Raw genomic sequence first — 25987 nt, forward strand, 5'->3', positions numbered from 1 at the left:
TTGACCGAGTCTTTTTTACACATACGTAAATTATTGATGCTAATTCAGTCCAATCCAGTCCTTCTTATTGGATGACCTCGTCTTCTTCTTCCAGTCCCATTGGTTGCTGACATAGTCCTTGTTCTCCGTTGTTTTACCAAATGGCCAGATCAAAGTTCACCTTCTTCCTGCAGACATGCTCATCAAGACCACTCTGCTGTCCAGTTTTACGATGGGGGTTTATCACTTCACGTCTGACTGTCTCCTCCTGATTACAACTATCTAAACAACAATCATGTCAAGGAAGGGTCACTGATCTTTATTACACTTACTAAAGATTCTATCATTCCTAACTTCTAAAGTACTTCTAACAAAAAACGGAAACGTATGGTAGAACACATGATAACAAGATAAACACATATTCTCTTCAATAGCAAGAACAAATCAGTCTGCATCGTTCAGACCTTAATTACTGACCCAGTGTGAGAGCCCACCCGATGCTCCATTAATGTTAAAATAAATAAATAAATAATTTGATGGGGAAAATTATTCCAATATATTCCTATATATTCCAAAAATGAAATGTTTTTAACAAATCAAATCAAATCAATCTTTATTTATATTGCGTCTTATACAATCAAAATTGTTTCAAGGTGCTTTCCAGAATCCCAGGGCCTCAGGGGAGGAGAGGAGAGGAGAGGAGAGGAGAGGAGAAGAGAGGAGAGGAGAGGAGAGGAGAGGAGAGGAGAGGAGAGGAGAGGAGAGGAGAGGAGAGGAGAGATGAAGGAGAAGAAGAAGGAGAGGAGAGAAGAGGGAGAAGGAGGGGGAGAGGAGAGGAGGAGAGGAGAAGGAGAGGGAGGGGAGAGGAGAGGAGAGGGAGAAGGAGAGAGAGAGGGAGAGGAGAGGGGAGGAGAGGACGGACACAGAGCACACACAAAAATACACTATTTATACAGCGGGTCAGCGGGGCTGGAGGTCGTCATGCAGCTCCGAAGGCGCCGATACCTGTAAATGAATAGAGAAGGGGGGGGGGATCAGCATAACTAGTCTGCATCTTAAAAGTAGAGATGGAGTCAGCCTCCCGTACCTGGACAGGGAGCTGGTTCCATAGCAGGGGGGCCTGGTAGCTAAATGCTCCCCCCATTCTACTCCTAGAAACTCTGGGAACCACAAGTAGACCAGCATTCTGAGAGCGGAGCGGTCTATTGTGCTGATAAGGTATCACTAGCTCCTCCAGGTAGGATGGAGCTAGGCCTCTGAGGACCTTGTAGGTCAAAAGAAGGATTTTAAAAATGATTCTAAATTTAAAGGGCAGCCAATGAAGAGACGCCAGTACAGGAGTTATGTGATCTCTTTTGTCAATACCTGTCAGAACTCTGGCTGCAGCATTTTGGATCAGCTAGAAGCTTCTTAAAGAGTTGTTTGGACACCCTGATAATAAAGAATTACAATAGTCCAGCTTGGAAGTAACAAATGCATGAATTAACTTTTCAGCATCATGCCGCGTCAGTAGTTTCCTGATCTTTGTGATGTTCCTCAGGTGAAAAAAGGCACTTCTAGAGACTAATTTAATGTGTGAGTTGAAGGAGGTTCAGGACCAGAAGATCCAGATCTTCTTTCAGGGCTGCATTGAACAGGCCAAAGGAGTTTTTCAGTCCTTGGGGAGTCTGGTGTAGCTAAATTTTTGTTATCTGTAGGTGAAGCACTTCTCGAGACTGTTTTAATGTGTGAGTTGAAGGAGAGATTTTGGTCAAAAGTTACTCCAAGATTCCTCACAGAGAGACTAGATGTTAATGAGATACCATCTAGAGTGATCATATGATCTAATCTATCCCTGAGAGGTTCAGGACCAAACACCACGACCTCAGTTTTTCCTGAGTTAAGGAGGAGGAAATTTGAAGACATCCAGGACTTTATGTCTTTAAGACAGGTCTGAAGCTTCACTAACTTCTCTGTCTCCTCTGGTTTCATGGATAAATAAAGCTGAGTGTCATCAGCATAACAATGAAAAATTATTCCATGTTGCTGAATATTTGTTCCCTAAGGGAAGCATGTACAAGATGAAAAGGGTTGGTCCAAGTACAGAACTCCATGGCTAACCCTACTGTATGAAGAGGGAACGCCATGGACATGAGCAAACTGGTATCTATCAGATAGATACGATCTAAACCAGTCTAGTGATGTCCCTTTAATCCCAATCACATGTTCCAGTCTATGTAACAGGATGCTGTGATCAACTGTATCAAAAGCAGCACTGAGATCCAGCAGAACTAGCATAGAGACCAGTCCATGATCTGAAGCTATAAGAAGATCATTAGTAACTTTAAGAAGTGCTGTTTCTGTACTGTGATGAGCTCTAAAGCCTGACTGAAACATCTCAAACAGGCTGTTCCTCTGCAGGTGCTCTAGTAACTGAGTCACCACAACCTTCTCAAGAACTTTAGAGATAAAAGAAAGGTTGGATATTGGCCTATAATTTGCTAAGACTTCAGGATCTAGTGATTTTTTTTAAGCAACGGTTTAATCACTGCCACCTTGTAGGACCGGGGTACATAACCTGTCACTAAAGAACCATTGATCTGGTCCAGGATAGAACTGCCTATCAATGGTAAAACATCCTTCAACAGGTGTGTTGGGATGGGATCTAAAAGACAAGTGGTGGACTTGGATTTCTGAATTAACAAGAGACACATGGTCACATAGTAAAGAAAGAATTTACAATAGCAAAATCACCTTATTTTAATTCATTCATATGACCCCCAAATCCTTTGGCGGCCTTAGTGTCAAGCCCACAGCTGCCTCCTGCATGTTGTTCTAGTTGTATTTTACGTCTCTGAAGTATGGTGCAGAACGATGCTCTGGAATTATTTACTCTTCTTGCTTTGTAATATCTTTGCTGCAAAACTGTGTTGTATCCGAAAGGGTTGACCTTGCCAATTCAATTGTGTTTCCACTGCAATGGCCCTGAGGATCTTTTGTCTGTCACTCCATTTGAACATTAGCGTAATGCATGGACAAAGAGAATCTCTATTGTTTTTGACATGCAAAATTTATGTCATGTACATCTCCAATCACTTTGTCTGGGCTGCCTTTCCTCTTTCTGGCCAATAAAAATGAAATAGTTTCTCCTTTGATATGTATCCAGATTGGTAAACTCTGGCTGTTACTTTCACAGCTTCGCTGCTGTCACACTCTGGTCTTCCAACCCCCCCACCCCCATTATTTTTTTCATATCTTTTAGTTTGTCAAATCATGTTTGAAAGAGGCTTTGAGGCTCACCACATCTGAAAGCAGTTGCCATACCAAAACAAGTTAATTTAACGGCTTCATTTGTCTAAGATTATTTTTGGTGACACCCAGCACCAAACATGCAGACAAACTTCCAATTCTCCCTAAAAATGAAGAAACTTTATGGAGCAAGATTAGGGCAGCAGTTGTCCCAACTGTCCATCCCAAATCAAAAAATGCATGTACAGTAGTACTCGCCAAAAAGGTAATAAAAATAGACATTGAATGCTGTTAAACCACAGACACTAAACCCTTGAAGTTACTCAGTGTGTTCTAAAAAAATAAATCAAAGTGCTCGTGGTGCTTTTTCAAATAGAGCTTGACTTCAAAAAACATGAAATTCAAAGAAAATAATGCTAGCAGGCCAGCTAGCAGTGTCAGCACCAACTGCAGTGCTTTTTCCAACCCAAAGCAGATCTGCATGTGCTACAGTTAATCCTGTACACTGAGGCTTAACACTGGAGGATAATTCAGTCTCATAATTGATTTGGGGGCTTAATTCTTGTAGAAAGTGAAATAGAATTCAATTAAAAAAATCTGAACTCCAAACACTGAAACAGCTTACCACAGAGAAGCTTATTTTCATTTGTGGTATCAATGTGTAACTTTTTTAGCCTATGAAACTGCTCACTATTCTGTTAAAATGACAAAAATAATACTTTCCCAAAATCCACTGTATATGTTATGTATTTTGTCTTCACGTGTTTTTATTTTTCCTTAATGTACATCAGTGATGTAGAAGATGTTTACTGAATAGCCAACAAGGCTTCATTGTATTTGTAACGTCTTTCCTACACAGTCGTGGCTTCAAATTTTAGCCTTTTACCATCATGCATTCCTTAAATATATATATATTTTTTATTACCAGATTGCATGTTTGGAAACTAAAATTGAATTCTCTTTATCCATCTGCCTATTGTTACTGTTTAGGGTGAAATTCAAACGTTCTCCCTGAAGGCCTTGTGGGAGTTTAATATTTTTACTCTCTGTTTCTAATTAAAGTCTCCAGTGTCAGCTACATTATACATTTTCTTTGATTTTTATTTATTTATTTATCATATGGTTTTTTTTTCAGCCTCAGGGATGGGATTTTAAATGTCTGCATTACTGAAAAATGCTTTTCAAAGATCTTCTTGGGGCATTCAGCTGAAGTACCAGGGGCATGTTTAAATTGTCTGGTAACCTTTAAGGGTCCAATAAAGTGCAGACAGTGTGTAAAGGTGTTATTAAGATCAAATATGGATGAATCGGACCATTTATGGCCAGATTCAGTCTGTGAAGGATATGCTACTGTAAAGGGTTAGCCCCAAACCCTCCAGCTTGTATTAGTAAAACTTGTGAAGGATAACCGGTACAAAAAACATAATGCTGAGAATGTGTGTTTTAGATCAAGAAGGAGCAATTAAAATCACTTCCACTTCCAGCTAAATATGTGGCTGCAGTGCCACATGGTTTGTTTGAAGTGTTGAAAATGAGGTGAAAAGCAGAGTGTAAAGATGTGTTGTGTTCATTATTTCGACAGATACATCAGTAACACACCATTGACTCAGAAATGTAAATAGTAGACTGTTGGTTATTGATTTCTCGAGCAAGTGCAGAATGTGAACATTTGCACCAATAATGTATCAGTAAAGACTGGCCTGAGAGTTTTTTCCCCATTTGTATAATACATTTTGAATTATGCTTTATTTTATTTTATCTTTTCTTTGTTTTGTTCAAGGGTGTCCAGAACCAGTTATCCAGCCAGGATTTATGCCCTACAACACTTTCACCTCTGATGCTCATCCCATATTCCTTAGTGAATGCATAATCTGTCTGGTAGGACCAAAAACCCAGCTGGATTGCAGCCCTCGAGGTTTCTGGATACCCCTGCCTTAGTTAATGTGTTTTATTGTCATTAGGTGCCACAAAACATATTCTGTTTTGGCTAGCTTCTGAAAAATATCATCAGCTTTATTTCTGTGCCTTTTTGTAAGGGCACCCAGGAACCCAAACATAATTTTGTTGTCTTGCTCTTTAAATTAAGACAGCCGTTGCTTTGTTTCCAGGGAAGTTGGAGTTGTGTTAAGCAGAGAGGCATTAAACAGTGGAGATACTCATTTGTTGCGTTGTATTTCCATTCAATTACGATTTCCCAGGATTTTGAGGGAACTATGATGTTGTCTTTTGTAATTATCATTGTCAGCAGCACAGATGTTCTTGAAAGAAACAGATGTCCACAGATATCCCCCTACTTCGATTCAACAAAAATGAAATGGCAAAGACCAGATTTTAGATTCCATTGCCATTTTAGCATCATTGGTTGCCTTAAAATAAAAATTATTCAGCATTATAATCTTCTGTGGCATCTCTTAAATATGAAATTTTGCCTCAAGCATGATGCTTTACCATTTAAGTAGCTGCCTAGATGCAAATGATTTGTGCATCTTCCTGAAGTCGTTATGCCGCTTCTCTTTGCAGTAATGGGGTCAATGCACCAAGCATTCTGAGTGGCTGTGCCACAACACAAATAGGTTTTTGCTGCTAATTTAAGAAGTGATGGGATTGACTGATCGTTAACACCTCTTTTTATTTGTGGATTAAACATCTCCCAACCTTTTATAATTCTGTCATAATTGTTTTGGCAGCATGGGATAAATTTTCATTGTAATGCTGATGACACTCAGCTTTATTTATCCATGAAACCAGAGGAGACAGAGAAGTTAGTGAAGCTTCAGTCCTGTCTCAAAGACATAAAGTCCTGGATGTCTTCAAATTTCCTCCTCCTTAACTCAGGAAAAACTGAGGTCATGGTGTTTGGTCCTGAACCTCTCAGGGATAGATTAGATTAGATCACATGATCACCATGTCTTTGGACTGTGGGAGGAAGCCGGAGTACCCGGAGAGAACCCACGCAGGGAGAACATGCAAACTCCACACAGAAAGTCCCCAGCCTCAATACCAAACAGGGATCGAACCCGGGGCCTTCTTGCTGTGAGGCAACAGTGCTAACCACCACACCACTGTGCCTCCCTAAAGATCGATTGATTGATTGATTTCTTGCTGCGTTACATTCATCATTTTCCAGAAGTGTTTGGCAGGCTGGGGTCTTCCTTTACTGTTACGCTCTGTGCTGCAAAAGCCTGGGGCTAATTTTGCCCTCTTCAAATCAAAATTTCAAGTAATGACATCCCGATTCTATATATTTCCCTAATGGATAATTGGATGCCATGAGACTGCTGATTAACAACATACACATTTGTCTATTTTTTTTTTTTATTGTCACGGTTGGATGGACAAACTCTGGACAAACTTGGATTTTTCCTTATAAAAGGAAGTTCTTCTTTTCTCAGCTCTTCTGCTTATTGAGCTTTATCTTTGCCGGGGGGTATTATGTCTACTTGAAGTCCCTAGTACACCTCTGTGGCTACCCCTTGCTGGCTAGGGTTATTCAACCTCTCAATGTTGCATTTTGAAAGGTTAAGCCACGCCTGACCAAACTATACTTGTGAGTCTGCCACTGTTTGAACACATACATCTCCTGGGATCTTTAGTGTCAGCATGACAGTGCAAGAAGCACTTGAAACTCAGCAAACTGGTAGCTACCCATAAACAGCAATAATAATGTAGAACTCCTTATTCCCAAGTAGTGCACTAAGTATCCTATCGAGTGCACTTAGTGCATCCCCATGTGCATTGTGAAATGTATTGTCAACCGATGGTCTCTAACCAAGCAATAGATATGATCCTCCTATGTGGAATATCATAGAAATACAACAACAAAAAAAAAATACAGCTTCTTGGCTTCTTATTAGTGAGTGCACTAAGGAGACCGCTCAACCCTGCTCCCTATACAGTGAGTAGGAAACAATGAATCGGAGTGTGATTTTGGATGCAGGAAACTATCTTTCGCTTTCTCTTATGCCTCTTTTGCTCTTGCATGCAGCTCACCGGTGGAATCAGTGCTATTTTATGCCATCACAACCCTCCACAACCTGCTGCTTCACCAAGAAGGGGCCAAGATGGCTGTGCGTTTAGCTGATGGGCTGCAGAGAATGGTTCCCTTGCTAAAGAAAAGTAACCCCAAGTTCCTAGCCATCACCACCGACTGTCTGCAGCTCTTATCTTACGGAAACCAGGAGAGCAAGGTGAGCAGAGGCCCCACACATTAGGGGGATGTTTCTTGTATCTGTCCAAACCAAACTTTGTAAAACTGTCTTATGTTCTTGGCAGCTGATCATCTTAGCCAATGGGGGTCCAGAGGGTTTGGTGTTCATCATGAGGAACTACAACTATGAGAAGCTACTGTGGACCACCAGTCGTGTTCTTAAAGTGCTGTCTGTTTGTCCTAGCAACAAACCAGCAATAGTTGAGGCTGGTATGGTCAAGTTACTACGGTGCATGCATTATATGGATGTGTTATCACTAATAAATCAGGGTGGTCACATTTGCTCCAGACCCACTGCAAATGTGTTTATTTGTGTTAAATCTATTTTGAGATAAGCTGAAAAATGCCCCTAAATCTCATGTCTCATGTAAATTCTGCCATGTGCTCAAGCCCTTATCCTTGAGTTTCAATTCAAGTATTGCAACAATTGCTTTTGACAAATGAGGAAATGAGATAAAAATCCATGTTTCTCATTCTCTATGTAGCATGTAGAGTGGAAATCACTTGTAGTCGTGAATCACAACTATATGAATTAAATATGGGATTTAAACCAGCCTGTATAGCAACTGGGTCCTGTAAGTGTCTTTTTACATTCATCCAGGTGGAATGCAAGCTTTGGGCCAGCACCTCACTGGTTCCAGTCAGCGGTTGATCCAAAACTGTCTGTGGACTCTGCGTAATTTATCAGATGCTGCAACCAAACAGGTATCATTTCATCTAAATTGTAATTCTGGGTATTCATGTTCACGGACATGGCTAGCAGACGAGTTTTAGCTGAGCTATTAAATAAAACAGGCAATAAAACAGATCTGTCACTCAACTACAATTACTATTTAATTATGTCATTTAATTAAAGTGAAATAAATGAATCGCTTAATTTATTGATGCTACAAAATGACTCAAATACAACACATCTGCAATGGTGATGATCCAGCGATCCAGGCTACTCCGCATCATGTTAAAGACAATCTGAAATCACACATTCGTCCCTACTTGCTCTAGGGAGTAGGTTTGAACTTTCTGTTTCGTGCACTCACTGATAAACTGAAAATACGCTTTTGAACATTAAGCGTAGATAATGAGGAAGATAGTTAGGACTACAAATTTATGTTGATCCCCTCGGCCATCCCATCTCCTCTGTTCGGTGTCTCTGTGCAGGAAGGGTTAGATGGTCTGCTGCAGATACTGGTGACCCAGCTCGGCTCAGATGATGTCAACATGTTAACCTGTGCAACCGGCATCCTCTCCAACCTCACCTGCAACAACTCACGCAACAAAGTAACTATCACAGGGTTTCCACACACATGTATTAATGCTTCAGTTGAACATTAGGCTATTCTTCTGTCGTGACCATTGGGCATTGGAAAGGCACAAATGAGATTTAATCACTTTTAATGACATTCTTATCATTTCCACTACTGCAAATCTATGAACATTTACTGAACAATTCATGTGATGTAATCTATTTCCAATGGTGCATGCTAAGTTTCCTATTTCTGCTCATTATCTTGCCAAACTGCTGCTGTCAATTAATTATATACTTTCGAATAATGACTTAGAAATAAAGATTCTATTATATTATAAATAATGATATTTTCTGAATTGCCTAAATTTCAAATAGCGTAGCTTCCGATTACTTTGATTAACTGTTTTCTCTTTATTTCCACTTTACATATTTATTATTTTTTTAATCGATTTTATTGTTGTTCCTTCAATCCAAATGAATTTCTGCGCAGTGTTAAATTGGCACATGGCAACATACATTTCTATTCCTCCTCTTTTCCTCAGATGCTGGTAACTCAGTGTGGGGGGGTTGAAGCGTTGATCCATGCTGTGCTTCGTGCGGGGGAGAAAGAGGATGTTGCTGAGCCAGCCGTGTGTGCCCTGCGCCACCTCACGTCTCGCCACCAGGATGCCGAGCTGGCCCAGAATGCAGTGCGACTGCACTATGGCATCCCAGCTATCATCAAGCTGCTGGGCCAACCACACTACTGGCCTATAGTGAAGGTGAGAGGATGCAATGATCTGGTTTTCAATTTCAATGAAAATCACTTCTTCCATTCCTGAGCTAAGAAGACGGACACAAAAACAGTGAACTAGGGGGAGAAAGTCTCTCAAAGCAAGAGACTAGAGTTTGTTAGACATTTCATTGTCCACAAACTCTTCCACTTGGTGCTTTAAAAACTGCCCAGGCCCCCCTCTATCCATCCATCCATCCATCCATCCATCCATCCATCCATCCATCCATCCATCCATCCATCCATCCATCCATCCATCCATCCATCCATCCATCCATCCATCCATCCATTAAAGAAGCAATTTTACCTGTCACTGTATGCAGCAGATGTGGCAGCAGCAGGTTGGGCATATCTGTAGGTAGCATAACCACCCTGCAAACAAGCACATATTCCAACTCCATTCAAAATCAGAGCCAGTGAGGGTGTGTGAGCGTGTCCCAGGAGGCAGGTGGCAGAATGCACTCCGAATAGAACTGATTGAGAAAAGTCACAATTATAATTGTTTGCACTTTGACGCATATTAATCACAGAGTGTAACCATTGCGAAACACCTGTGTTAGTGCATCTGGCAAAACACATGCGTGCCTGTTGTGCAAAATGCCTCCACAAATGTGTAACTATTGGGGAAATCGCTTAAAACTCATTTTCCCTTAAAAAGGGGTGAAGAAGCCTCAGTAATTCGATCTCACAAGTTGTTTGGGTTGGTAATGTTCACAGAACTAATGAAACGTAAGTAATCCAAATGAACTCACTGATCAAAACTCTTTCAGTAATGACAGCTCTTAGAATTATCACCCTCCCTTGTAACAAATGTCACTCAATACTAGTATGTTTAAGGTGTAATTAAATAGTGAAAGTTGGCACTGCTAGATACATGCTAGTAGTGACATCATCTGAATAAGATTGCAAGTGTGATGCTAAATCAATTCAAAAATCTGATGTAGACTCAATCTATGATGGTCAGCGGGTTGGATCATTGGTTGTTTTTACAGTGTTAGCAGAACCCACTTTTCAACAAGATGTGTGCAAGGCAAAAGTACTACATTTTGATATTAATGTCAAAAATCATTGCTCATCCAATTTTAAGTTTTGCAATTGTATATTCGTGCTTTGATTTTAATTTGTTCCTCAAGGCTGACACTGGAGCTAATCCAAACTCATTCCAGTCTTTGAGTTTCCACTGATGGCATCACAGTGCATGTTGGGAAAATCTCAGTAGTGCCCAGATTTTGCATAGAATATGATGAAACATTTTGTTATGGTATTGGTATTTAACTGAAGATATAACTAAAACTTCCTAGACAAATTGTATTCTACAGCCTGGCACTTTTCAAAATATAACATGTCACAGCACAAAGATACATAACTTATTGTGTTTACCTTTTGCAGCTTTAAAAATAAAGAGAGACAAAAACACAAAAAATATACAAGACAGGTAGCCATTTAATACTATAACTCAGTTATCAATAACGTTAGAAAAGATAGAAAACCGACCCTTCGATTTTCAATTACGATGCAAGTCCATGCCTGATCCCACAGAATCTCTGTGCCCTGACATGCTGCCAGGGACATTCGAGCTGGATGGATGATGGAGCGAATGCATGGAAAACAGATCATGAGAATTTGGAAATGTGGAGTTGCTGTGCCTGCTTGGCAGGTAGTCCTTGTTCTCCATTCCAGCGGACACTAGGGGTGCCATCTCCATTCTCCTCAGACTGAGCCTCTTTAGTGAGCACTTGACACCATTCTCCTCAAAAATGTTTTCATCTGAGCACGTGTCTCTCATTTTTGTGTGTCACTGCCTTCAGGTCATTTTAAAGTTCGTCACTGATCATTGGCCGTATCCATGCGTCATTTGTTTACCATACAGTGTGACTAATGGAACCTGTACAGTCGAGTGTAGAGAACTAGTGTTACAACCAGAAATCAGGAAACTACTCTTAACACTGTAGTATGTTGGCACAGGTTTCATGGCAGATCAAAGGTCCTTGAGTGTGGATAACATAAAAATAAAGAATTGGGAAGAATTTAGAAGAGTGCAAGCTGATGAGTTTTGAGTCATGCTGACTCATATGCCACTATCTCTGCATTCCACACGGTTTGTGCTGAGACTCACAACAGGGTAGTGAATGACTTGTCATGTTTCCCAACGCATGTTGATTTAAAGCTTTAGCCACTTCCAACAGAACCAGAGTGGTGCCAATTCATAGGGGATTGATTGTTAGTGCTGTTACCTCGGCTCGGTGATAAGTAATAAGTACTATTGACAGTACATACTTTCATTTCACATTGGACTTGTAGAAAAATAGCATTAAATTACCTGACTTTGGCCTTTTTTCCCCTGCTGCCTATAGTAGCATCTCTCTGAGCACTGCGGATTTGTTCTCCATACTATTTCAGCTCCCTTGTAGCTCTATCACAACAACAAAGACTGTATAAAATGACAGAGCAGATGATGATTCCAAAAATATGTTTTTCTGACTTTCTGACTTTCCTATATTGCCTATATTCTTCTGCACTTATTAGTTGAAGGCAAATAAGCAAGCTAAAACAAAAAATAGCCCTCATAACTCTGCTTATTTATGATACTTGAGATAATAATGTGACCCACTGTTACTATAAGGGTCAAGTTCTGGAAAATAATGAGCTGTGTGGAATATACAGAGAAGTGTTCTTTTACACTTATACAGGGTTTGCTGTGGTGGTTTGTAAGGACAAGTGTAGAATAACATAAACACAAACACTGCTATACTTGTGTGAGAAAGAACGGTAATTGCGTTTTATGTTAGAAAATTCATTTTACATGAAAGCTTTACAGCCATTTACAGCTTTAAAAAGTCAGTTCATCTTAATGTTCATCTACTTCAGTGTATCATATTTATGATTCTCTAAACTTGTGCGGTAATGTTTGTCTCACATCCAGTGATATATATTAGATAATTGGTTCATTTATCACACCAATGACCGTCTTTGAGCATACAGTAGATTTTGGTTGTGATCAGATAGACTTTGTGATAGAGGAAAAGCAAAGTGAATGGTACAGGGATCATCAATACATTTTAGTGCATATAAAGTGTTGTTGAAATCATCTGCACTAGCAGGTCACTGATCTGAACTTACATTGCAGAGTTATCAGGTGAAAAAGTAGCCTGATGGAATTCTGTTACTCCCAAGATGTAGAGTCTTACTCTCACATTAACATGACACTGTGATGTATTCAAAGTCAAGATTGATTTTGTGGTCATTTGTAGCTCAAACCACACCGGGGTAACTGTGAGGTGACACGCTTGCATTCCATTGTGAATCAATCTTTCTTTCTTGGTGACACAGGTGCAATTGCTACATGGTTATATGTTCAATTAGCAGTGTTTTAAATGTTCACTAAAGCTGAACATTTACTCATGATGTGTGTAAGTGAATAAATGAAAAAAAGAATTATGCTTCAGTTTCTGATTTAATATAATACCTTGAACATGGAAAGTAGATAAAAAGGTTAATTACAGATGTGGAAATGTCCATCCCCGATGAGCACAGTGTAACACTCAAGAGAACTGTGGGTACTTTTGAGATTTGTCGTCCTCTCCACTCAAAGCATCAAGTGGGTGATTCTCCCTGTACTCAGACTGTTATTTGGATGCTAAGTGCGTCCAATACCAGTCCATTGCTTAGTGTTACCTAAAAGATTAAAAGGATAAAAAAGGAAAAACAAATGACTTAGTTGTTTTCAAAACCAGGGCAACTGCACTTCCTTTCCTTTTCCCATGCTCTAAACTCTTCGAACTACCACTGTGGACTAGCTGGATGGATGAGAACTTGAATCCACTAGGCCGAACAGTTCTGTGTTTGGTAATTATGAGTGTTTGCACAAAACAGACTGTGACAGCTCATTGCCGGAACAGGTTGGCCCCAGGATGCGGAAATCAATGTGTTACTTAATGCTGGCACTGATTTTCACTTTCTCTGCCTTTGTAATGCGTAAATATTTTTGGGAATACTGTTGCTATTCATGAAGTCTCTGCAGGGTTGCAGAATCTAAATGTAGTGTTTTAAATGTCAAAGAAGAGTGTAGCCGTAAGACAGCAATATGCTGCTGCAGATGTCCTAAAAATTGACCCAGTATTTTTCCCTGCCGCAAGAAAGAAACTGTTAGATCTTTTTCCTTTGAAATGAAGCATTACGCAATGCTTAGTAAACATAAGTGCGGTCCATGTGGTTCGCGACAGGTTAGAGCAGCCGGTTCTGCCATATAAAGGCATCTCGTAACGTTGTCTTTAAAGCTGACCCAAATAGAGCATTATGTTTGATCTCGTTCCTTTCCTCAGGCTACGGTTGGTCTGATCCGGAACTTAGCACTGTGCCCTGCCAATCAAGCGCCACTGAGGGAGACTGGTGCTATTCCCCGACTGGTAAATCTTCTGCTGAAGGCTCACCAGGACACCCAGAGACATGCCTCCTCTGCGCAGCAGACATACCAGGTCTCGAAACGCACACACGCACACAGTCAGAATACTAGGAAACGAGGAAACGTTCGCATCACTGTATGCAAAAGTAGTTTTTATAATATTTCACATGAAGAATTCACAAGATGATATGGGGCAAAATCCAAACACCTATCTCACTTTCCCAACCTAGGTAATCTGGAGTCTGACCTTTTTCTGTTAACAACTGATTTAAAAATGCAATTTCTGTGTACTGTATTCAAGGCCTTCATCCAATGTTGGTAGAGGTAGGACTCATTTCTGTCTGTCTTCCTTATCAGGATGGTGTTCGCATGGAGGAAATCGTAGAGGGCTGCACAGGAGCGCTTCACATCATGGCCAGAGATCCTATAAACAGAGGAGAGATCGCCAGCATGCAAACCATACCACTCTTTGTACAGGTATAATTACAATCTACAACGTGCATATTATATAAGATATTTGTAATTTAATTAATTAGACGACAAATAATAGAGTTGTAAATATATACATCCTCTTTTTCCCCAGCTGCTCTACTCTTATGTTGAAAATGTAAAGCGGGTAGCAGCGGGTGTTCTTTGTGAGTTGGCCCTTGATAAGCAGTCTGCAGAGCTCATTGATGCAGAGGGAGCATCAGCACCCCTCATGGAGTTACTGCACTCCAACAATGAGGGAATTGGTACGTCTATCTTCTCTCATTCCCATCTTCTCTTGACTGGTTTTTGGAACTGTGTTTCTGTTTAATGCAAACGAGCTATAGACATTCTTGCAATGTTGGTGCTGATGACAACATTAAAAACACTAAATATTTCACAAAAAATGACTGATCAAATTTTCCAATATAATCTTCTAGGAATCTTTGGATCCTGATATTTGCATCAAAGCTACATTCACTCCAAAAAATATTAACATTTTTGAGTGAATCAAATCCTTTTCTTTAATTACTACAAAATGGGACCAATGTCTTTGTCAGGACCCAGAGCAACCCCTCAGAGGTCTACACATGCATCGTGCTGCTTTATCATCAAGAGACATGACGGCAATATAAAACCAAAAGCTGTAAATGGGGAGACAGGCATTTGTCTTTAAAGAACTTGCTTTGATATTAAGGCACATGAGAAGTAACCGTTTCTTCTTTTTTAATCTAATATGTCATGGATAAAAATACTCTGTACTGTATTATCCTACCACTAATACCTTTACTCTATCATCAAAATCAAAGTGATTTCAAAAATAAAAAGACTCACAGGTTACATAGGTTGACAGTTACTAAATTACGCACATGGACCATCCGTGTAACGGTTTGCCCCACCCGTAGGCCTTATTTCAAACACACAGCACCATGCTTGGGCAGGTGGATGCCTCTGTTGCGCACACTCCTGATAGATTGTAGGTTGTCACTTTACCACTTACTTGGCACTTGTTTTTGTAACAATTTCAACCAATGTTGACGCTTTCTACCCGCAGCCACTTATGCAGCGGCAGTCCTGTTCCGAATTTCTGAGGACAAGAGTTCAGATTACAGGAAGAGAGTATCAGTGGAGCTGACACACTCGCTCTTCAAACATGACCCTGCCGCCTGGGAAATGGTACGAAAACAGCGTGGGCTGATATAAAGGTGCTGTCGTGACTTTTGACAGGAAAGTTTAGCATCAGACTTTGTTAATAATGGTATACATGGGTGCTCCATAAACTGCACCCGGAAAAAGCCATTAATCCATCCATGTTCTGAATCTACAATTAGGTGTCTTACAAGTTGAGTGTTTAGAGAAACTGTCCAGAAATGCTCAGACTACATGTGTCAGATTTCCCTCTGGAAGATAAAGATTAGGAAAATCACTTGTTTCCATGATCACTTTATTTCAGTCTCAACCCCAAGTTCATGTACAGCAATAATGGAAACAGATCCCAGGAGGATTGAGAATGTTTCTTTCCATCAGTAGCTTAGCTTCATCACAATGCCTTCATTACAGAGGGCAGCGTACCTGCCATGGTGGAGAGGTTCCGATCCTCAATTTAGCTTTTGGAAACATTCAAATTAGTGAATTTTACCCTAAACAAATATGTTTGTGATCTTCTGTCCAGTTTGTTTGAATAGTGTGAATCCGAGTTGTTTTTGCGCTGCTGCAACTGCATATAAACAGCAGTCATTTAATGACGGCCTTGTGCAGCCGCACTTGAGTACATTTGGGCTCAGGGTAACACACAACCTTATCTCACCTATACAGGCGTAGGAAGATGAAGAGAGCTCTTGCCCACCATCACATATTTTAAGTAGCATGTCCAATATTTGTATGTGTGATGTATGAAGGTTTTAGAATTTTAAAAAAACAGCATGACTTTGATGTCTTTATTGAGCTGCACCTTCTGTCCTTAAGAACACATTTTAGACTATATTGACAAGTCTCTCTTTGACAAAAACAATGTTCGATCATTGTTCTGCTCACGTGTGTGTATTTTCAGACCCATACTGCTGTTCCTCTGGAGCACACATACCTTGCTGAGGGTGAGTATACCAAAATCCTCCTGATCATTCCCACTGATACTTCAGTTATTACTGTGTTGTTTGTCACATTTAACTGCATGAGACATACCTAGCAATTACCTAAACCTTTTTCTAGAAGAGTCTAACTAGAAACTATTACCTTTTTGCTCCTTTTTTATGATTAAAATTAATTTTCCAATTAACTTTGCAGTCACACAATAACACAAGGCAGCTAAAAAATATTCTTCATTATTTTCAGTTCCCCTAAGATGTAAAAAAGAGTTTGAAAGAACTTGTTTATCTTTAGAATACAAATAGATTCAGCTCTCTGACACAACTACTGTCCTCCCAGGCTATTTTTGGGCATTAAAAACAACCCCCCGTGCATCCTTTGTATAAACTTTACAGTCTCACAGGCCCTAAAACACAGCGCACAGGCTCATTACGCAGAAATCCCAAAGGCAAGCTGACTCCTAACTGCTTCAATGGATGGGGCGGTAAACAAAATTATCACTATAATAAAGCCGAACATCTTAAATACATAATATGTACAATGCATGTACAGGTTTATTTCTGTCAAAGTGTGTGCACGTGTGTATGTGTGCATATAAGGTTTTATACATACCATTCTACAACATGGAAATATGGCACCAGAGGCTGCAGGGCTGCATGATCCTAAGTCAGTATAATCAGTGTGATCATCTCATAAGAAAGAATGAGACAGTTTTTATTGAATTCAACCGAATTCAACCGAATCAAGACACATAAGCAATCCAATAAACCGGAAAATAGTTGCAGGTTAGTTTGTTGTAAAGAGCACAGATCTCTTTAACTGCTATATGACTGAGTAAATAATTACTCATGGTTCAATAAAAACCATTAATTATGATCCGGTTGGGAATGGAGTTTCAGTGATTAGGTCTGTAGTCTCCTGATGGGTGTGATTCAAAAGCAGGAACATGATGAGGATCCTACGAGCTATTTTGATATTTTTAAAATCACATAGAGAGTGATTATGCTCTCAAAAGAGTGATAGAAGGTCAAATCAATTCAATTTTTATTTATATAGCGTCTTTTACAATCAAAATTGTTTCAAGGCGCTTTCCAGAATCCCAGGGCCTAACCCCAGACAAGCAAGAGTGGCAAGGAAAAACTCAAGGAAAAACTCCCCTTTACAAGGAACTTGAGCAGGACCAGGCTCATGTAGGGGGACCCTCCTGCTGATGGCCGGCTGGGTAGAGAGAGAGAGAGAGAGAGAGAGAGAGAGGAGAGGAGAGGAGAGGAGAGGAGAGGAGAGGAGAGGAGAGGAGAGGAGAGGAGAGGAGAGGAGAGGAGAGGAGAACAGAAACACGTACAAAAATACACTATTTATGCAAGCCAGCAGCCGAGTGGGTCAGCGGGGCAGGCGGTCATCACGCAGCTCTGAAAGCGGTGATACCTGTAAATGAATACGGGGGGGAGCAGAAAAACTACACAAGAATCAGCATAACTAGTCTTCTTGATGAGGAGAGGAGAGGAGAGGAGAGGAGAGGAGAGGAGAGGAGAGGAGAGGAGAGGAGAGGAGAGGAGAGGAGAGGAAACCATGACCCAGTGGGGTGACAGAGGCCTGTCAGGTGATCATGTTTCTGGACCCCGGCAGCCTTGGCCTATAACAGCACAGCTAAGATGTGACCTAATGATTAGACGACCCCCTAAGTATGATCATTTGTCTGTCTATGATAGTAACTGGAACTACAGAATTAACAACAATAAGCTTTTTCAAAGAGGTAGGTTTTAAGTCTGATCTTAAAAGTAGCGATGGAGTCAGCCTCCCGTACCTGGACAGGGAGCTGGTTCCATAGCAGGGGGGCCTGGTAGCTAAATGCTCGGCCCCCCATTCTACTCCTAGAAACTCTGGGGACCACAAGTAGACCAGCATTCTGAGAGCGGAGCGGTCTATTGGGCTGGTAAGGTGTCACTAGCTCCTCCAGGTAGGATGACTTTTGACTTTTAACGTATACTTTATTTACAGTGCTCTGCTCACATAAAACTGCCATGCTGCAGCCTCCATCTCCCCCCTGCTCTGTTACCTTCACTAAAACCTCATCATGTCCCCACTGCACTGCAGGTAGGATGGAGCTAGGCCTCTGAGGACCTTGTAGGTCAAAAGAAGGGTTTTAAAAATGATTCTAAATTTAATGGGCAGCCAATGAAGAGATGCCAGTACAGGAGTAATGTGATCTCTTTTGTCAATACCTGTCAGAACTCTAGCTGCAGCATTTTGGATCAGCTAGAGGCTTCTTAAAGAGTTGTTTGGACACCCTGATAATAAAGAATTACAACAGTCCAGCCTGGAAGTAACAAATGCATGGACTAACTTTTCAGCATCATGGTGGGTCAGTAGTTTTCTCATCCTTGTGATGTTCCTCAGGAGAAAAAAGGCACTTCTAGAGACTAATTTAATGTGTGAGTTGAAGGAGAGATTTTGATCAAAAATTACTCCTAGATTCCTCACAGAGAGACTAGATGTTAATGAGATACCATCTAGAGTGATCATGTGATCTAATCTATCCCTGAGAGGTTCAGGACCAAACACCATGACCTCAGTTTTTCCTGAGTTGAGGAGGAAATCTGAAGACATCCAGGACTTTATGTCTTTAAGACAGGTCTGAAGCTTCACTAACTTCTCTGTCTCTTCTGGTTTCATGGATAAATAAAGCTGAGTGTCATCAGCATAACAATGAAAATTTATCCCATGCTGCCGAATAATGTTCCCTAAGGGAAGCATGTACAAGGTAGAGAGGATTGGTCCAAGTACAGAACCTTGTGGAACTCCATGGCTAACCCTACTGTATGAGGAGGGAACACCATGGACATGAGCAAACTGGTATCTATCAGATAAATATGATCTAAACCAGTCTAGTGCTGTCCCTTTAATCCCAATCACATGTTCCAGTCTCTGTAACAGGATGCTGTGATCAACTGTATAAAAAGCAGCACTGAGGTCCAGCAGAACTAGCATAGAGACCAGTCCATGATCTGAAGCTATGAGAAGATCATTAGTAACTTTAAGAAGTGCTGTTTCTGTCCTGTGATGAGCTCTAAAGCCTGACTGAAACATCTCAAACAGGCTGTTCCTGTCACCACCACCTTCTCAAGAACTTTAGAGAAAAAAGGAAGGTTGGATATCAGCCTTTGCTAGCACATCAGGAGTGGTTTTTTAAGCAACGGCTTAATCACTGCCACCTTGTAGGACCGGGGTACATAACCTGACACTAAAGAACCATTGATCTGGTCCAGGATAGAACTGCCTATCAATGGTAAAACATCCTTCAACAGGTGTGTTGGGATGGGATCTAAAAGACACGTGGTGGACTTGGATTTCTGAATTAGCGATGATGCCTCAGAAAAATATATAAGGCTGAAAGGCTCGTTGGACAACCTGTATGTTCCCACACATCACATCTGTCAGCACATCTGGTGATGGTCCAGTTGTTGGGATGGCTTGGTCAGCTTTTTCTCTGATAGCTAGAACTTTATCGGTTAAGAAGTGAAGTCTTCACCACTAAGGGAAGAAGGGATTCGTGGATCTAAAACACTGTGACTCTTGGTTAATTTGGCCACAGTATAAAAGAAACCTGGGGTTGTTTTGTTTTCTTCAATTAAAGAAGAAAAAAAGCTTTTCTAGCCTTACGGAGGGCCTTTTTGTAAACTACTAGACAGTCTTTCCAGGCTACATGATAGCTATCTATTTTACAAGAATGCCACTTCCTTTTTACTCGGCGCGCTTCCTGCTTGAGGGTCCTGATATGTGAATTATACCAGGGGGCACACCTCCTCTGATTTACTATTTTCTTTTTCAGGGGGGCAACAGAATCAAGCGTGATTCTCAGTGAGGTTGCTGCACCTTTAGCAATAGAGTCAACCTCAGCAGGGCTAAGATTATAATGATTTATCCCTGGGGAAACACACAGTGGTCCTGGGATCAACGCAGGGACCACTTCCTTAAACTTAGCTACAGCATTATCTGAAAGACATCTGCAAGACTGTGTTCTGAGCATAGAAGAATCCATAATCATAAATTTAAAAGTGATCAAAGAATGGTCTGACAGCAGTGGGTTCTGAGGGAACACTCACACATGTTCTACCTCAACACCATAAGTCAGAACTAGATCTAGGGTGTGGTTGAAGCTATGAGTTGGTTGGTTTATCTGCTGGAGGAAACCAACTGACTCAAGTAATGAAATGAAGCCATTTCTAAAGCTGTCATTTGCAACGTCTGCATGGATATTAAAGTCTCCAATGATAATGACTTTGTCCGTTCTAAGGACCAAGTCAGATAGGAAATCAGAGAACTCAGAAAGAAACTCTGAATGTGGCCCAGCAGGGGGGCAATATACAACTACAAACAAAAGTGGCTTAAAAGGTCAAAAGAACTTCTCTGGTAACGTCAAAGGATGGTGATTTACGCAGTGGGTACACTCTCTGGTGACATTTCCAGATGATTTCTTCAGTGTTAGAAGAAGCCTTTTCATATATTGTGCCCAGATTCCTGTATTCCTCCACAACCTTCACCGGCCTTCTTTAGAAGATGGAGGTGACTGACTCAGATCAGATCAAGCTTTATTCAAAGACGTGCACACTCCACAATGCTGTACCTTTGCATAAGGGTTTCAGAAAGAGTCAGCACCAGTAAAAATGCATATTGTTGATGACATCACACATTACAGACTCAGGAGACAACAACAATGAGGTGTTACGATAAAAGTACAAATAATTTAAATTTGGAGTGATGAGTTGAAGGTCTTTGTAGAGCATTCTGAGAACTAAGGATAATGAAGGCATATCAGCATGGAGGAAACAAAAGAAGAATAAGGAATAAGAGGGCGTACATTCATGTAATAAGGAAATAGCCTTTAATGACAGCTACAGAGAACAGCAGTTTTAGTCCTCTCCAGTTAGGGGCTTTCTAATTTTTTCGACATATTCTTTATGCAAATCTCTCCATCTCACCATTTTTAATTAATATTAGTTGTCACACCAAGCGTGTGTCCATTTCTCTGTATGTGTGTGTAGTGAGGGTATCAGCGCTCTTTATAGCCTGGGATCATTGCATGGGACATTTTTAATCTGCTGCGGAAGGATACACATATGCATGCCCGCACCTAGAAACATGGACACATGCATTCTTTACGCGCACATGCAGTGGTCCGTTTTTCTGATGGAGGTCAATTGAAGGTGCTGATTTCACATAGCAGCTGTCACAGTCAAATGAACTCATTTATTAAGGTTCCGGTGCCTCACACCTTCTATCTTCCTTTAATCACACCCCTCCACACAGTCATATTTGCAGTTAGCACTAACTGCTGCACTGCATGCAGACCTTGCCTTCAGAAAAGCAGCTACACAACCTTCTGTGGTATATTTAGAAATGTGTTTTTAGCTGATCTGACTTTTAGATTTGTGAGACCTGTGCCAGCCAACGCTAGATCTAGGTGCAGGAAGTGGATCTATTTACTTACCTCCCAGATCTATTTGTGCTGATTTAATGTGACATACCAAGGGCACGATTGGTGGATACCAAATTTAGATTAATTACATAGGATAGAAAGAGGGTTGTGGGTTCCAATCCCCAGGGGGCTTTTCTGTTTAGAGTCTGCATGGATTCTCCTCTGGTGCCATGGCTCCCTTCCACAGCCCAAAGACATTTATTTGCAGGGATCTGTGAATTGCTAATTAAATTGACTGTAGGAGTGATTGTATGTTTGAGGGTATGTTGTCTGTTGGCCCTGCGATGAGCTGGTAACGTCCAGGGTGTACACCAGCTCTCACCCGAAGGCAGCTAGGATGGCCTCCAATTTTTGGCATAAATCTATACAAATGAATAAATATAGTGACAGGGAAGGAAAAACTTTGACATTCAAATGAGGATGTATAGCAAGCCAGTACAAAAATGATAGAATGAAACATGTACTGAATTCATCAGTCGGTGCCCTTCAAATGAATGAGCGGAGCCATAGCTGCCAAGGATTTACGTCAGAAGTGTGTGTATTCACTTTTAATCTATTGCTAGCAACTTTATTTATTAGCCAAATGTCAGTTATGATAATACATCCTTAAATAATAAAGATAAACACCTAAAGAGTAAAATCTGTATAATCAGAGTATTTTGTGCTCCTCTGTCACAGAGCTTGATGCCTCGTATCCCTCCTACGGCTATACTGAGCTGCCTCTCGACACCCTCCCTCTAGATCCAGAATTACACGAGGCCTACATCCCAGACATGACCTATGACCCAAGACAGGCCTACCCTGAACCACTTTAACAGGTGAATATACATACAAACACAATACTTTCACATTAGATTTTGTAGATGCCATGGACCATTGATTGTTGTTGTTCTTAAAACGGGAAAAGAAAATTCCAGTTTATTCAGAAGGTTTGAATTTTTTTTTTTTTTTTTACAAATCATGAATTTTTTGCACTTCAGTTGTAGAAGGAGGTTTAGAACCAACTCAAAGTCTAAACCTGGATGGTAATTTTCCTTCAGCTGTATGTGTGTTTATCTTGCAAGAAACACATGTTGGAGCCATTTCATCCTGACATGAAGTGTAAGAAAAGAGAATTCTCCCTGTGCACATAAGCTGCTTAATCATGCCTTATAAGTCAAAAAACAACCTCCCGTGAATTTTTTTGGGACCGGGGGCGGATTTATGCCTACTTTTCTTTACAAATCGCCATTTATGAAAACAGTACTTCTCATAATGTCTGTTTTATTTATGCACCCTCTGTATGTCCCATCATAAAGGACCAAAGCAGAGCGTAGCTTAACCATTAATCATTAGGATCTGTGGCACATTTCTGCCTCTGAACATAGAGGTGGAGACTCATCATTTAATAGGCTTCATTTTCATGTATTTTAACTTATGCAGCCACCAGAAGACAGCAAAGAACGGATTTCCACAGAGAATTTCCACAGCTCAAGAAGAGTTGTGACGTTAATAATGCCTTTCTAAAAACGTCAATTTCAAGCATTAAGTGCTCTTTATGTGCACGTCCTGCCAATTGTGCTGATTTCCCCCATTCGCACCATTGTGCTCGCACTCCTTTTTTTCCAACAGCATAATTATTATTGCAGCTCTCTCACAGCAGGCCTGTTATTTTAGCAGTGTCCTTTCACAAAGGCCATTCAGGCAGAGTCTGGAGTAGTAGATTTATTTTATCTTCTTTTATCTAAGATCATCATAGAGGGTGTTTAGAAAAGGGTCAAGGGACACCAGGAAATGGACAACTTTAAGCATTATTGTTATCAGGTTGACTTTTACCCAAAGAAAAATTAAGCCCTGAAACAAAGAAGGAACTCACCCTATCTCCATTCTCTACGAAGGGGCACAAACCGATTGTGCTTTCACACCAGAACAAGAACAAAGAGAGCAAACAGCTTTCCACGAGCTGGCACTCATGGGCCAAACGTACAAATGCTATGTCCGTGTGCTTCAGCCATATAAGTTGCCATGGTTTTCCCTGTCACTGTTGAACCACACAGCCGCCCGAGTAATGAAACTTGAGCGCTCTCAATGGAGGATTGTCTACCGTGCGTCCCCCCCCACCCCCCCTCGGCTTTGCGGCATTTTGCTTTTGGACTGAAAGAATTTGCTTCCTGGTGACGACACTGCTGACATTAATGTCTGAAGAGCATCATCACTGCTCCAGATATGAAAATGATGAGAAAACTGCAGCCATGTGTCTCTTGACTAAATGTCATTAACACTTTGAAACATTTAGAGAAGGTCTTGTTCGAGTATATTGTGGCGTAATATCGTGTTTTTGTCTACCCTGCTGGCAATAAAACTCTCCTGCACTCCAGCAAAACTTGTTTTTTCAGTAGCACGTTTTATCCTTGGAGCATATCCACAATGGGTTTCAGTTCTTTGTGATTTCGTCAAATTTCTTTTTTTTGGCAACTTCAAACTGGTGCATTTTTCAAAACAATTCCAACGGTGTTGTTTGTATGTGAACGCTAGTTTTGTGCTGTCGGTGTTCAGGGTCAAATGACATAGCGTGGCTAGCACTGCCGTAGACCCTGCCCCTGGGATAGGCTCCACTCCTCCCGCTCCCCTCACTCCACCACCCTATTGAGGGCAAATTAATGTGTCATATTCATATACTTGTAATTCTGGTAATCTGCTAATTTTTGTTGCAGGAAAAAGAAAGCCTAGATGGGAACAAGAGACCAAATGAAGGTGCAGATATTTGAGACAATGGCTGGATAAAGAAGAAGGTTTTAATCACAGAGGGAATCAGTGATTTCCAATGAATAGCGAAAAAGAAAAAAACAAAACAAACTCCCACCTGGCAATCAAGAACTATCAAAAGAGATCGCTTATTGAAAAGAGATTTATCATTGCTGTAAATGAAAAATGTAACTTTGTTATAATGTTTTCTTGTGGATCGAAAGTGTGAGTGCGGGTGAAGGGTCGTCCGATGTTTCAAGGCACAGCTACACGGGTAACTCTTTGAACTAATTTAATTTTAATTGTGACAACAGTGATGCAATATTGGCTTTGATATGCAGATATGTTTCTAATTCTGACCTCCCACCCCAAGTCTTATTTTTTTACCAACATCATTACAGCAACCATTAGAAAAAACAACTGTATTAAACAAGTCAATCACTCAATTGCTACCTGTGTATCCTGGCCCGTAACTATCTTTTAAATGTTTTCTCTGTGTATTTGAGCAGTGCACATGTCCCAGGGTGTCCATGTGTGGTCCTTGCATGGTAGTATATTGTGTACTGTACGCATTGAAGTATTCTTTACCTTTCCATACTGAGAGGGGGATGAAAAAATGAATAAAAATCTTGGTTTTACACGCCACACTGGACTGTCATAGCCATTTGTAGACGCTCAGTATAAACTACAAATACCAGTGCTCCCAGCCTCACACTTAACCAAGTGGAAACCCACAAGAAATGGACTACAGATCCATTTTCGATTCGCATGTACCACACTTTTCCATAGTGCTTTGACTCATAACTGATTGCTTTTGTAATGGGGTGGGTTTACCTTTGGAAAGTGTTATCAGTTGTGTCATTGCTAATAGAGAAGGATGTGGGCACCGCTGTAAACTCTAATAATACCATCCAGTAAGTGTAACTGCAGTTAAAAATGGTGGACATGTAGGGCATGTCCAATGCACTGGGGTAACTGTGGAGTTGTTAGTATTGTCTGCAGTGTTAGGAAAGCACAAACGCAGCAACTGATCTATTTGCTGCAGCACTCTCCCACTTCTGTACTGTCTCTGATCCTGAACATCATTAAATTTTGTTATTACTGTTTTGTTGTATTTTGGAGGTCTGTTATCACCTATCATCCTCACATTTATGAGCAAACTATAGCTTAATGTGATTCTGAGTGAAATCTCAAAACAAAACAGAGCTGCCTTACCAGTCCCCTCCACCAGCTTTAAACATTACAGGGCAGAACCCCCAACCCTGCCCTCTGATTGGATGTCGGGGAGCAGGTAGGTTGACAACAGTTTATGTTTGTTTCTCTCATGGTCCTCTCATGATAAGGAAATTCTCCAACTTCCAGTACCATGTTGACTTTATTATACATAGACAACACCAAGC

The 25987-nt window shown here is 40.7% G+C and overlaps 1 protein-coding gene across 6 annotated transcripts in view; it reads left to right on the forward strand.

Moving 5' to 3' along the window:
- Positions 1-25707, forward strand: part of LOC101062682 (junction plakoglobin-like) — a 70796-nt gene extending 45089 nt beyond the window's left edge. For 3 of the 6 annotated variants that reach the window (XM_029836776.1, XM_029836774.1, XM_029836775.1), the window contains exons 6-17: positions 7193-7394; positions 7480-7624; positions 8016-8119; positions 8573-8692; positions 9203-9421; positions 13755-13907; positions 14192-14311; positions 14418-14568; positions 15357-15478; positions 16353-16395; positions 22542-22681; positions 24557-25706. In XM_029836776.1, the coding sequence (XP_029692636.1) occupies positions 7193-7394; positions 7480-7624; positions 8016-8119; positions 8573-8692; positions 9203-9421; positions 13755-13907; positions 14192-14311; positions 14418-14568; positions 15357-15478; positions 16353-16395; positions 22542-22678 (1516 nt within the window). In that variant the 3' untranslated portion in view covers positions 22679-22681; positions 24557-25706. Of the gene's footprint in view, positions 1-7192; positions 7395-7479; positions 7625-8015; positions 8120-8572; positions 8693-9202; positions 9422-13754; positions 13908-14191; positions 14312-14417; positions 14569-15356; positions 15479-16352; positions 16396-22541; positions 22683-24556 lie in introns of those variants that run through there. The other 3 variants (XM_029836777.1, XM_029836778.1, XM_003964377.3) reach the window with 3 other exon arrangements.
- The last annotated feature ends 280 nt before the right edge of the window (positions 25708-25987 follow it).

The sequence above is a fragment of the Takifugu rubripes genome, chromosome 5 (assembly GCF_901000725.2).
Source record: "Takifugu rubripes chromosome 5, fTakRub1.2, whole genome shotgun sequence".
Lineage (NCBI taxonomy): Eukaryota > Metazoa > Chordata > Actinopteri > Tetraodontiformes > Tetraodontidae > Takifugu > Takifugu rubripes.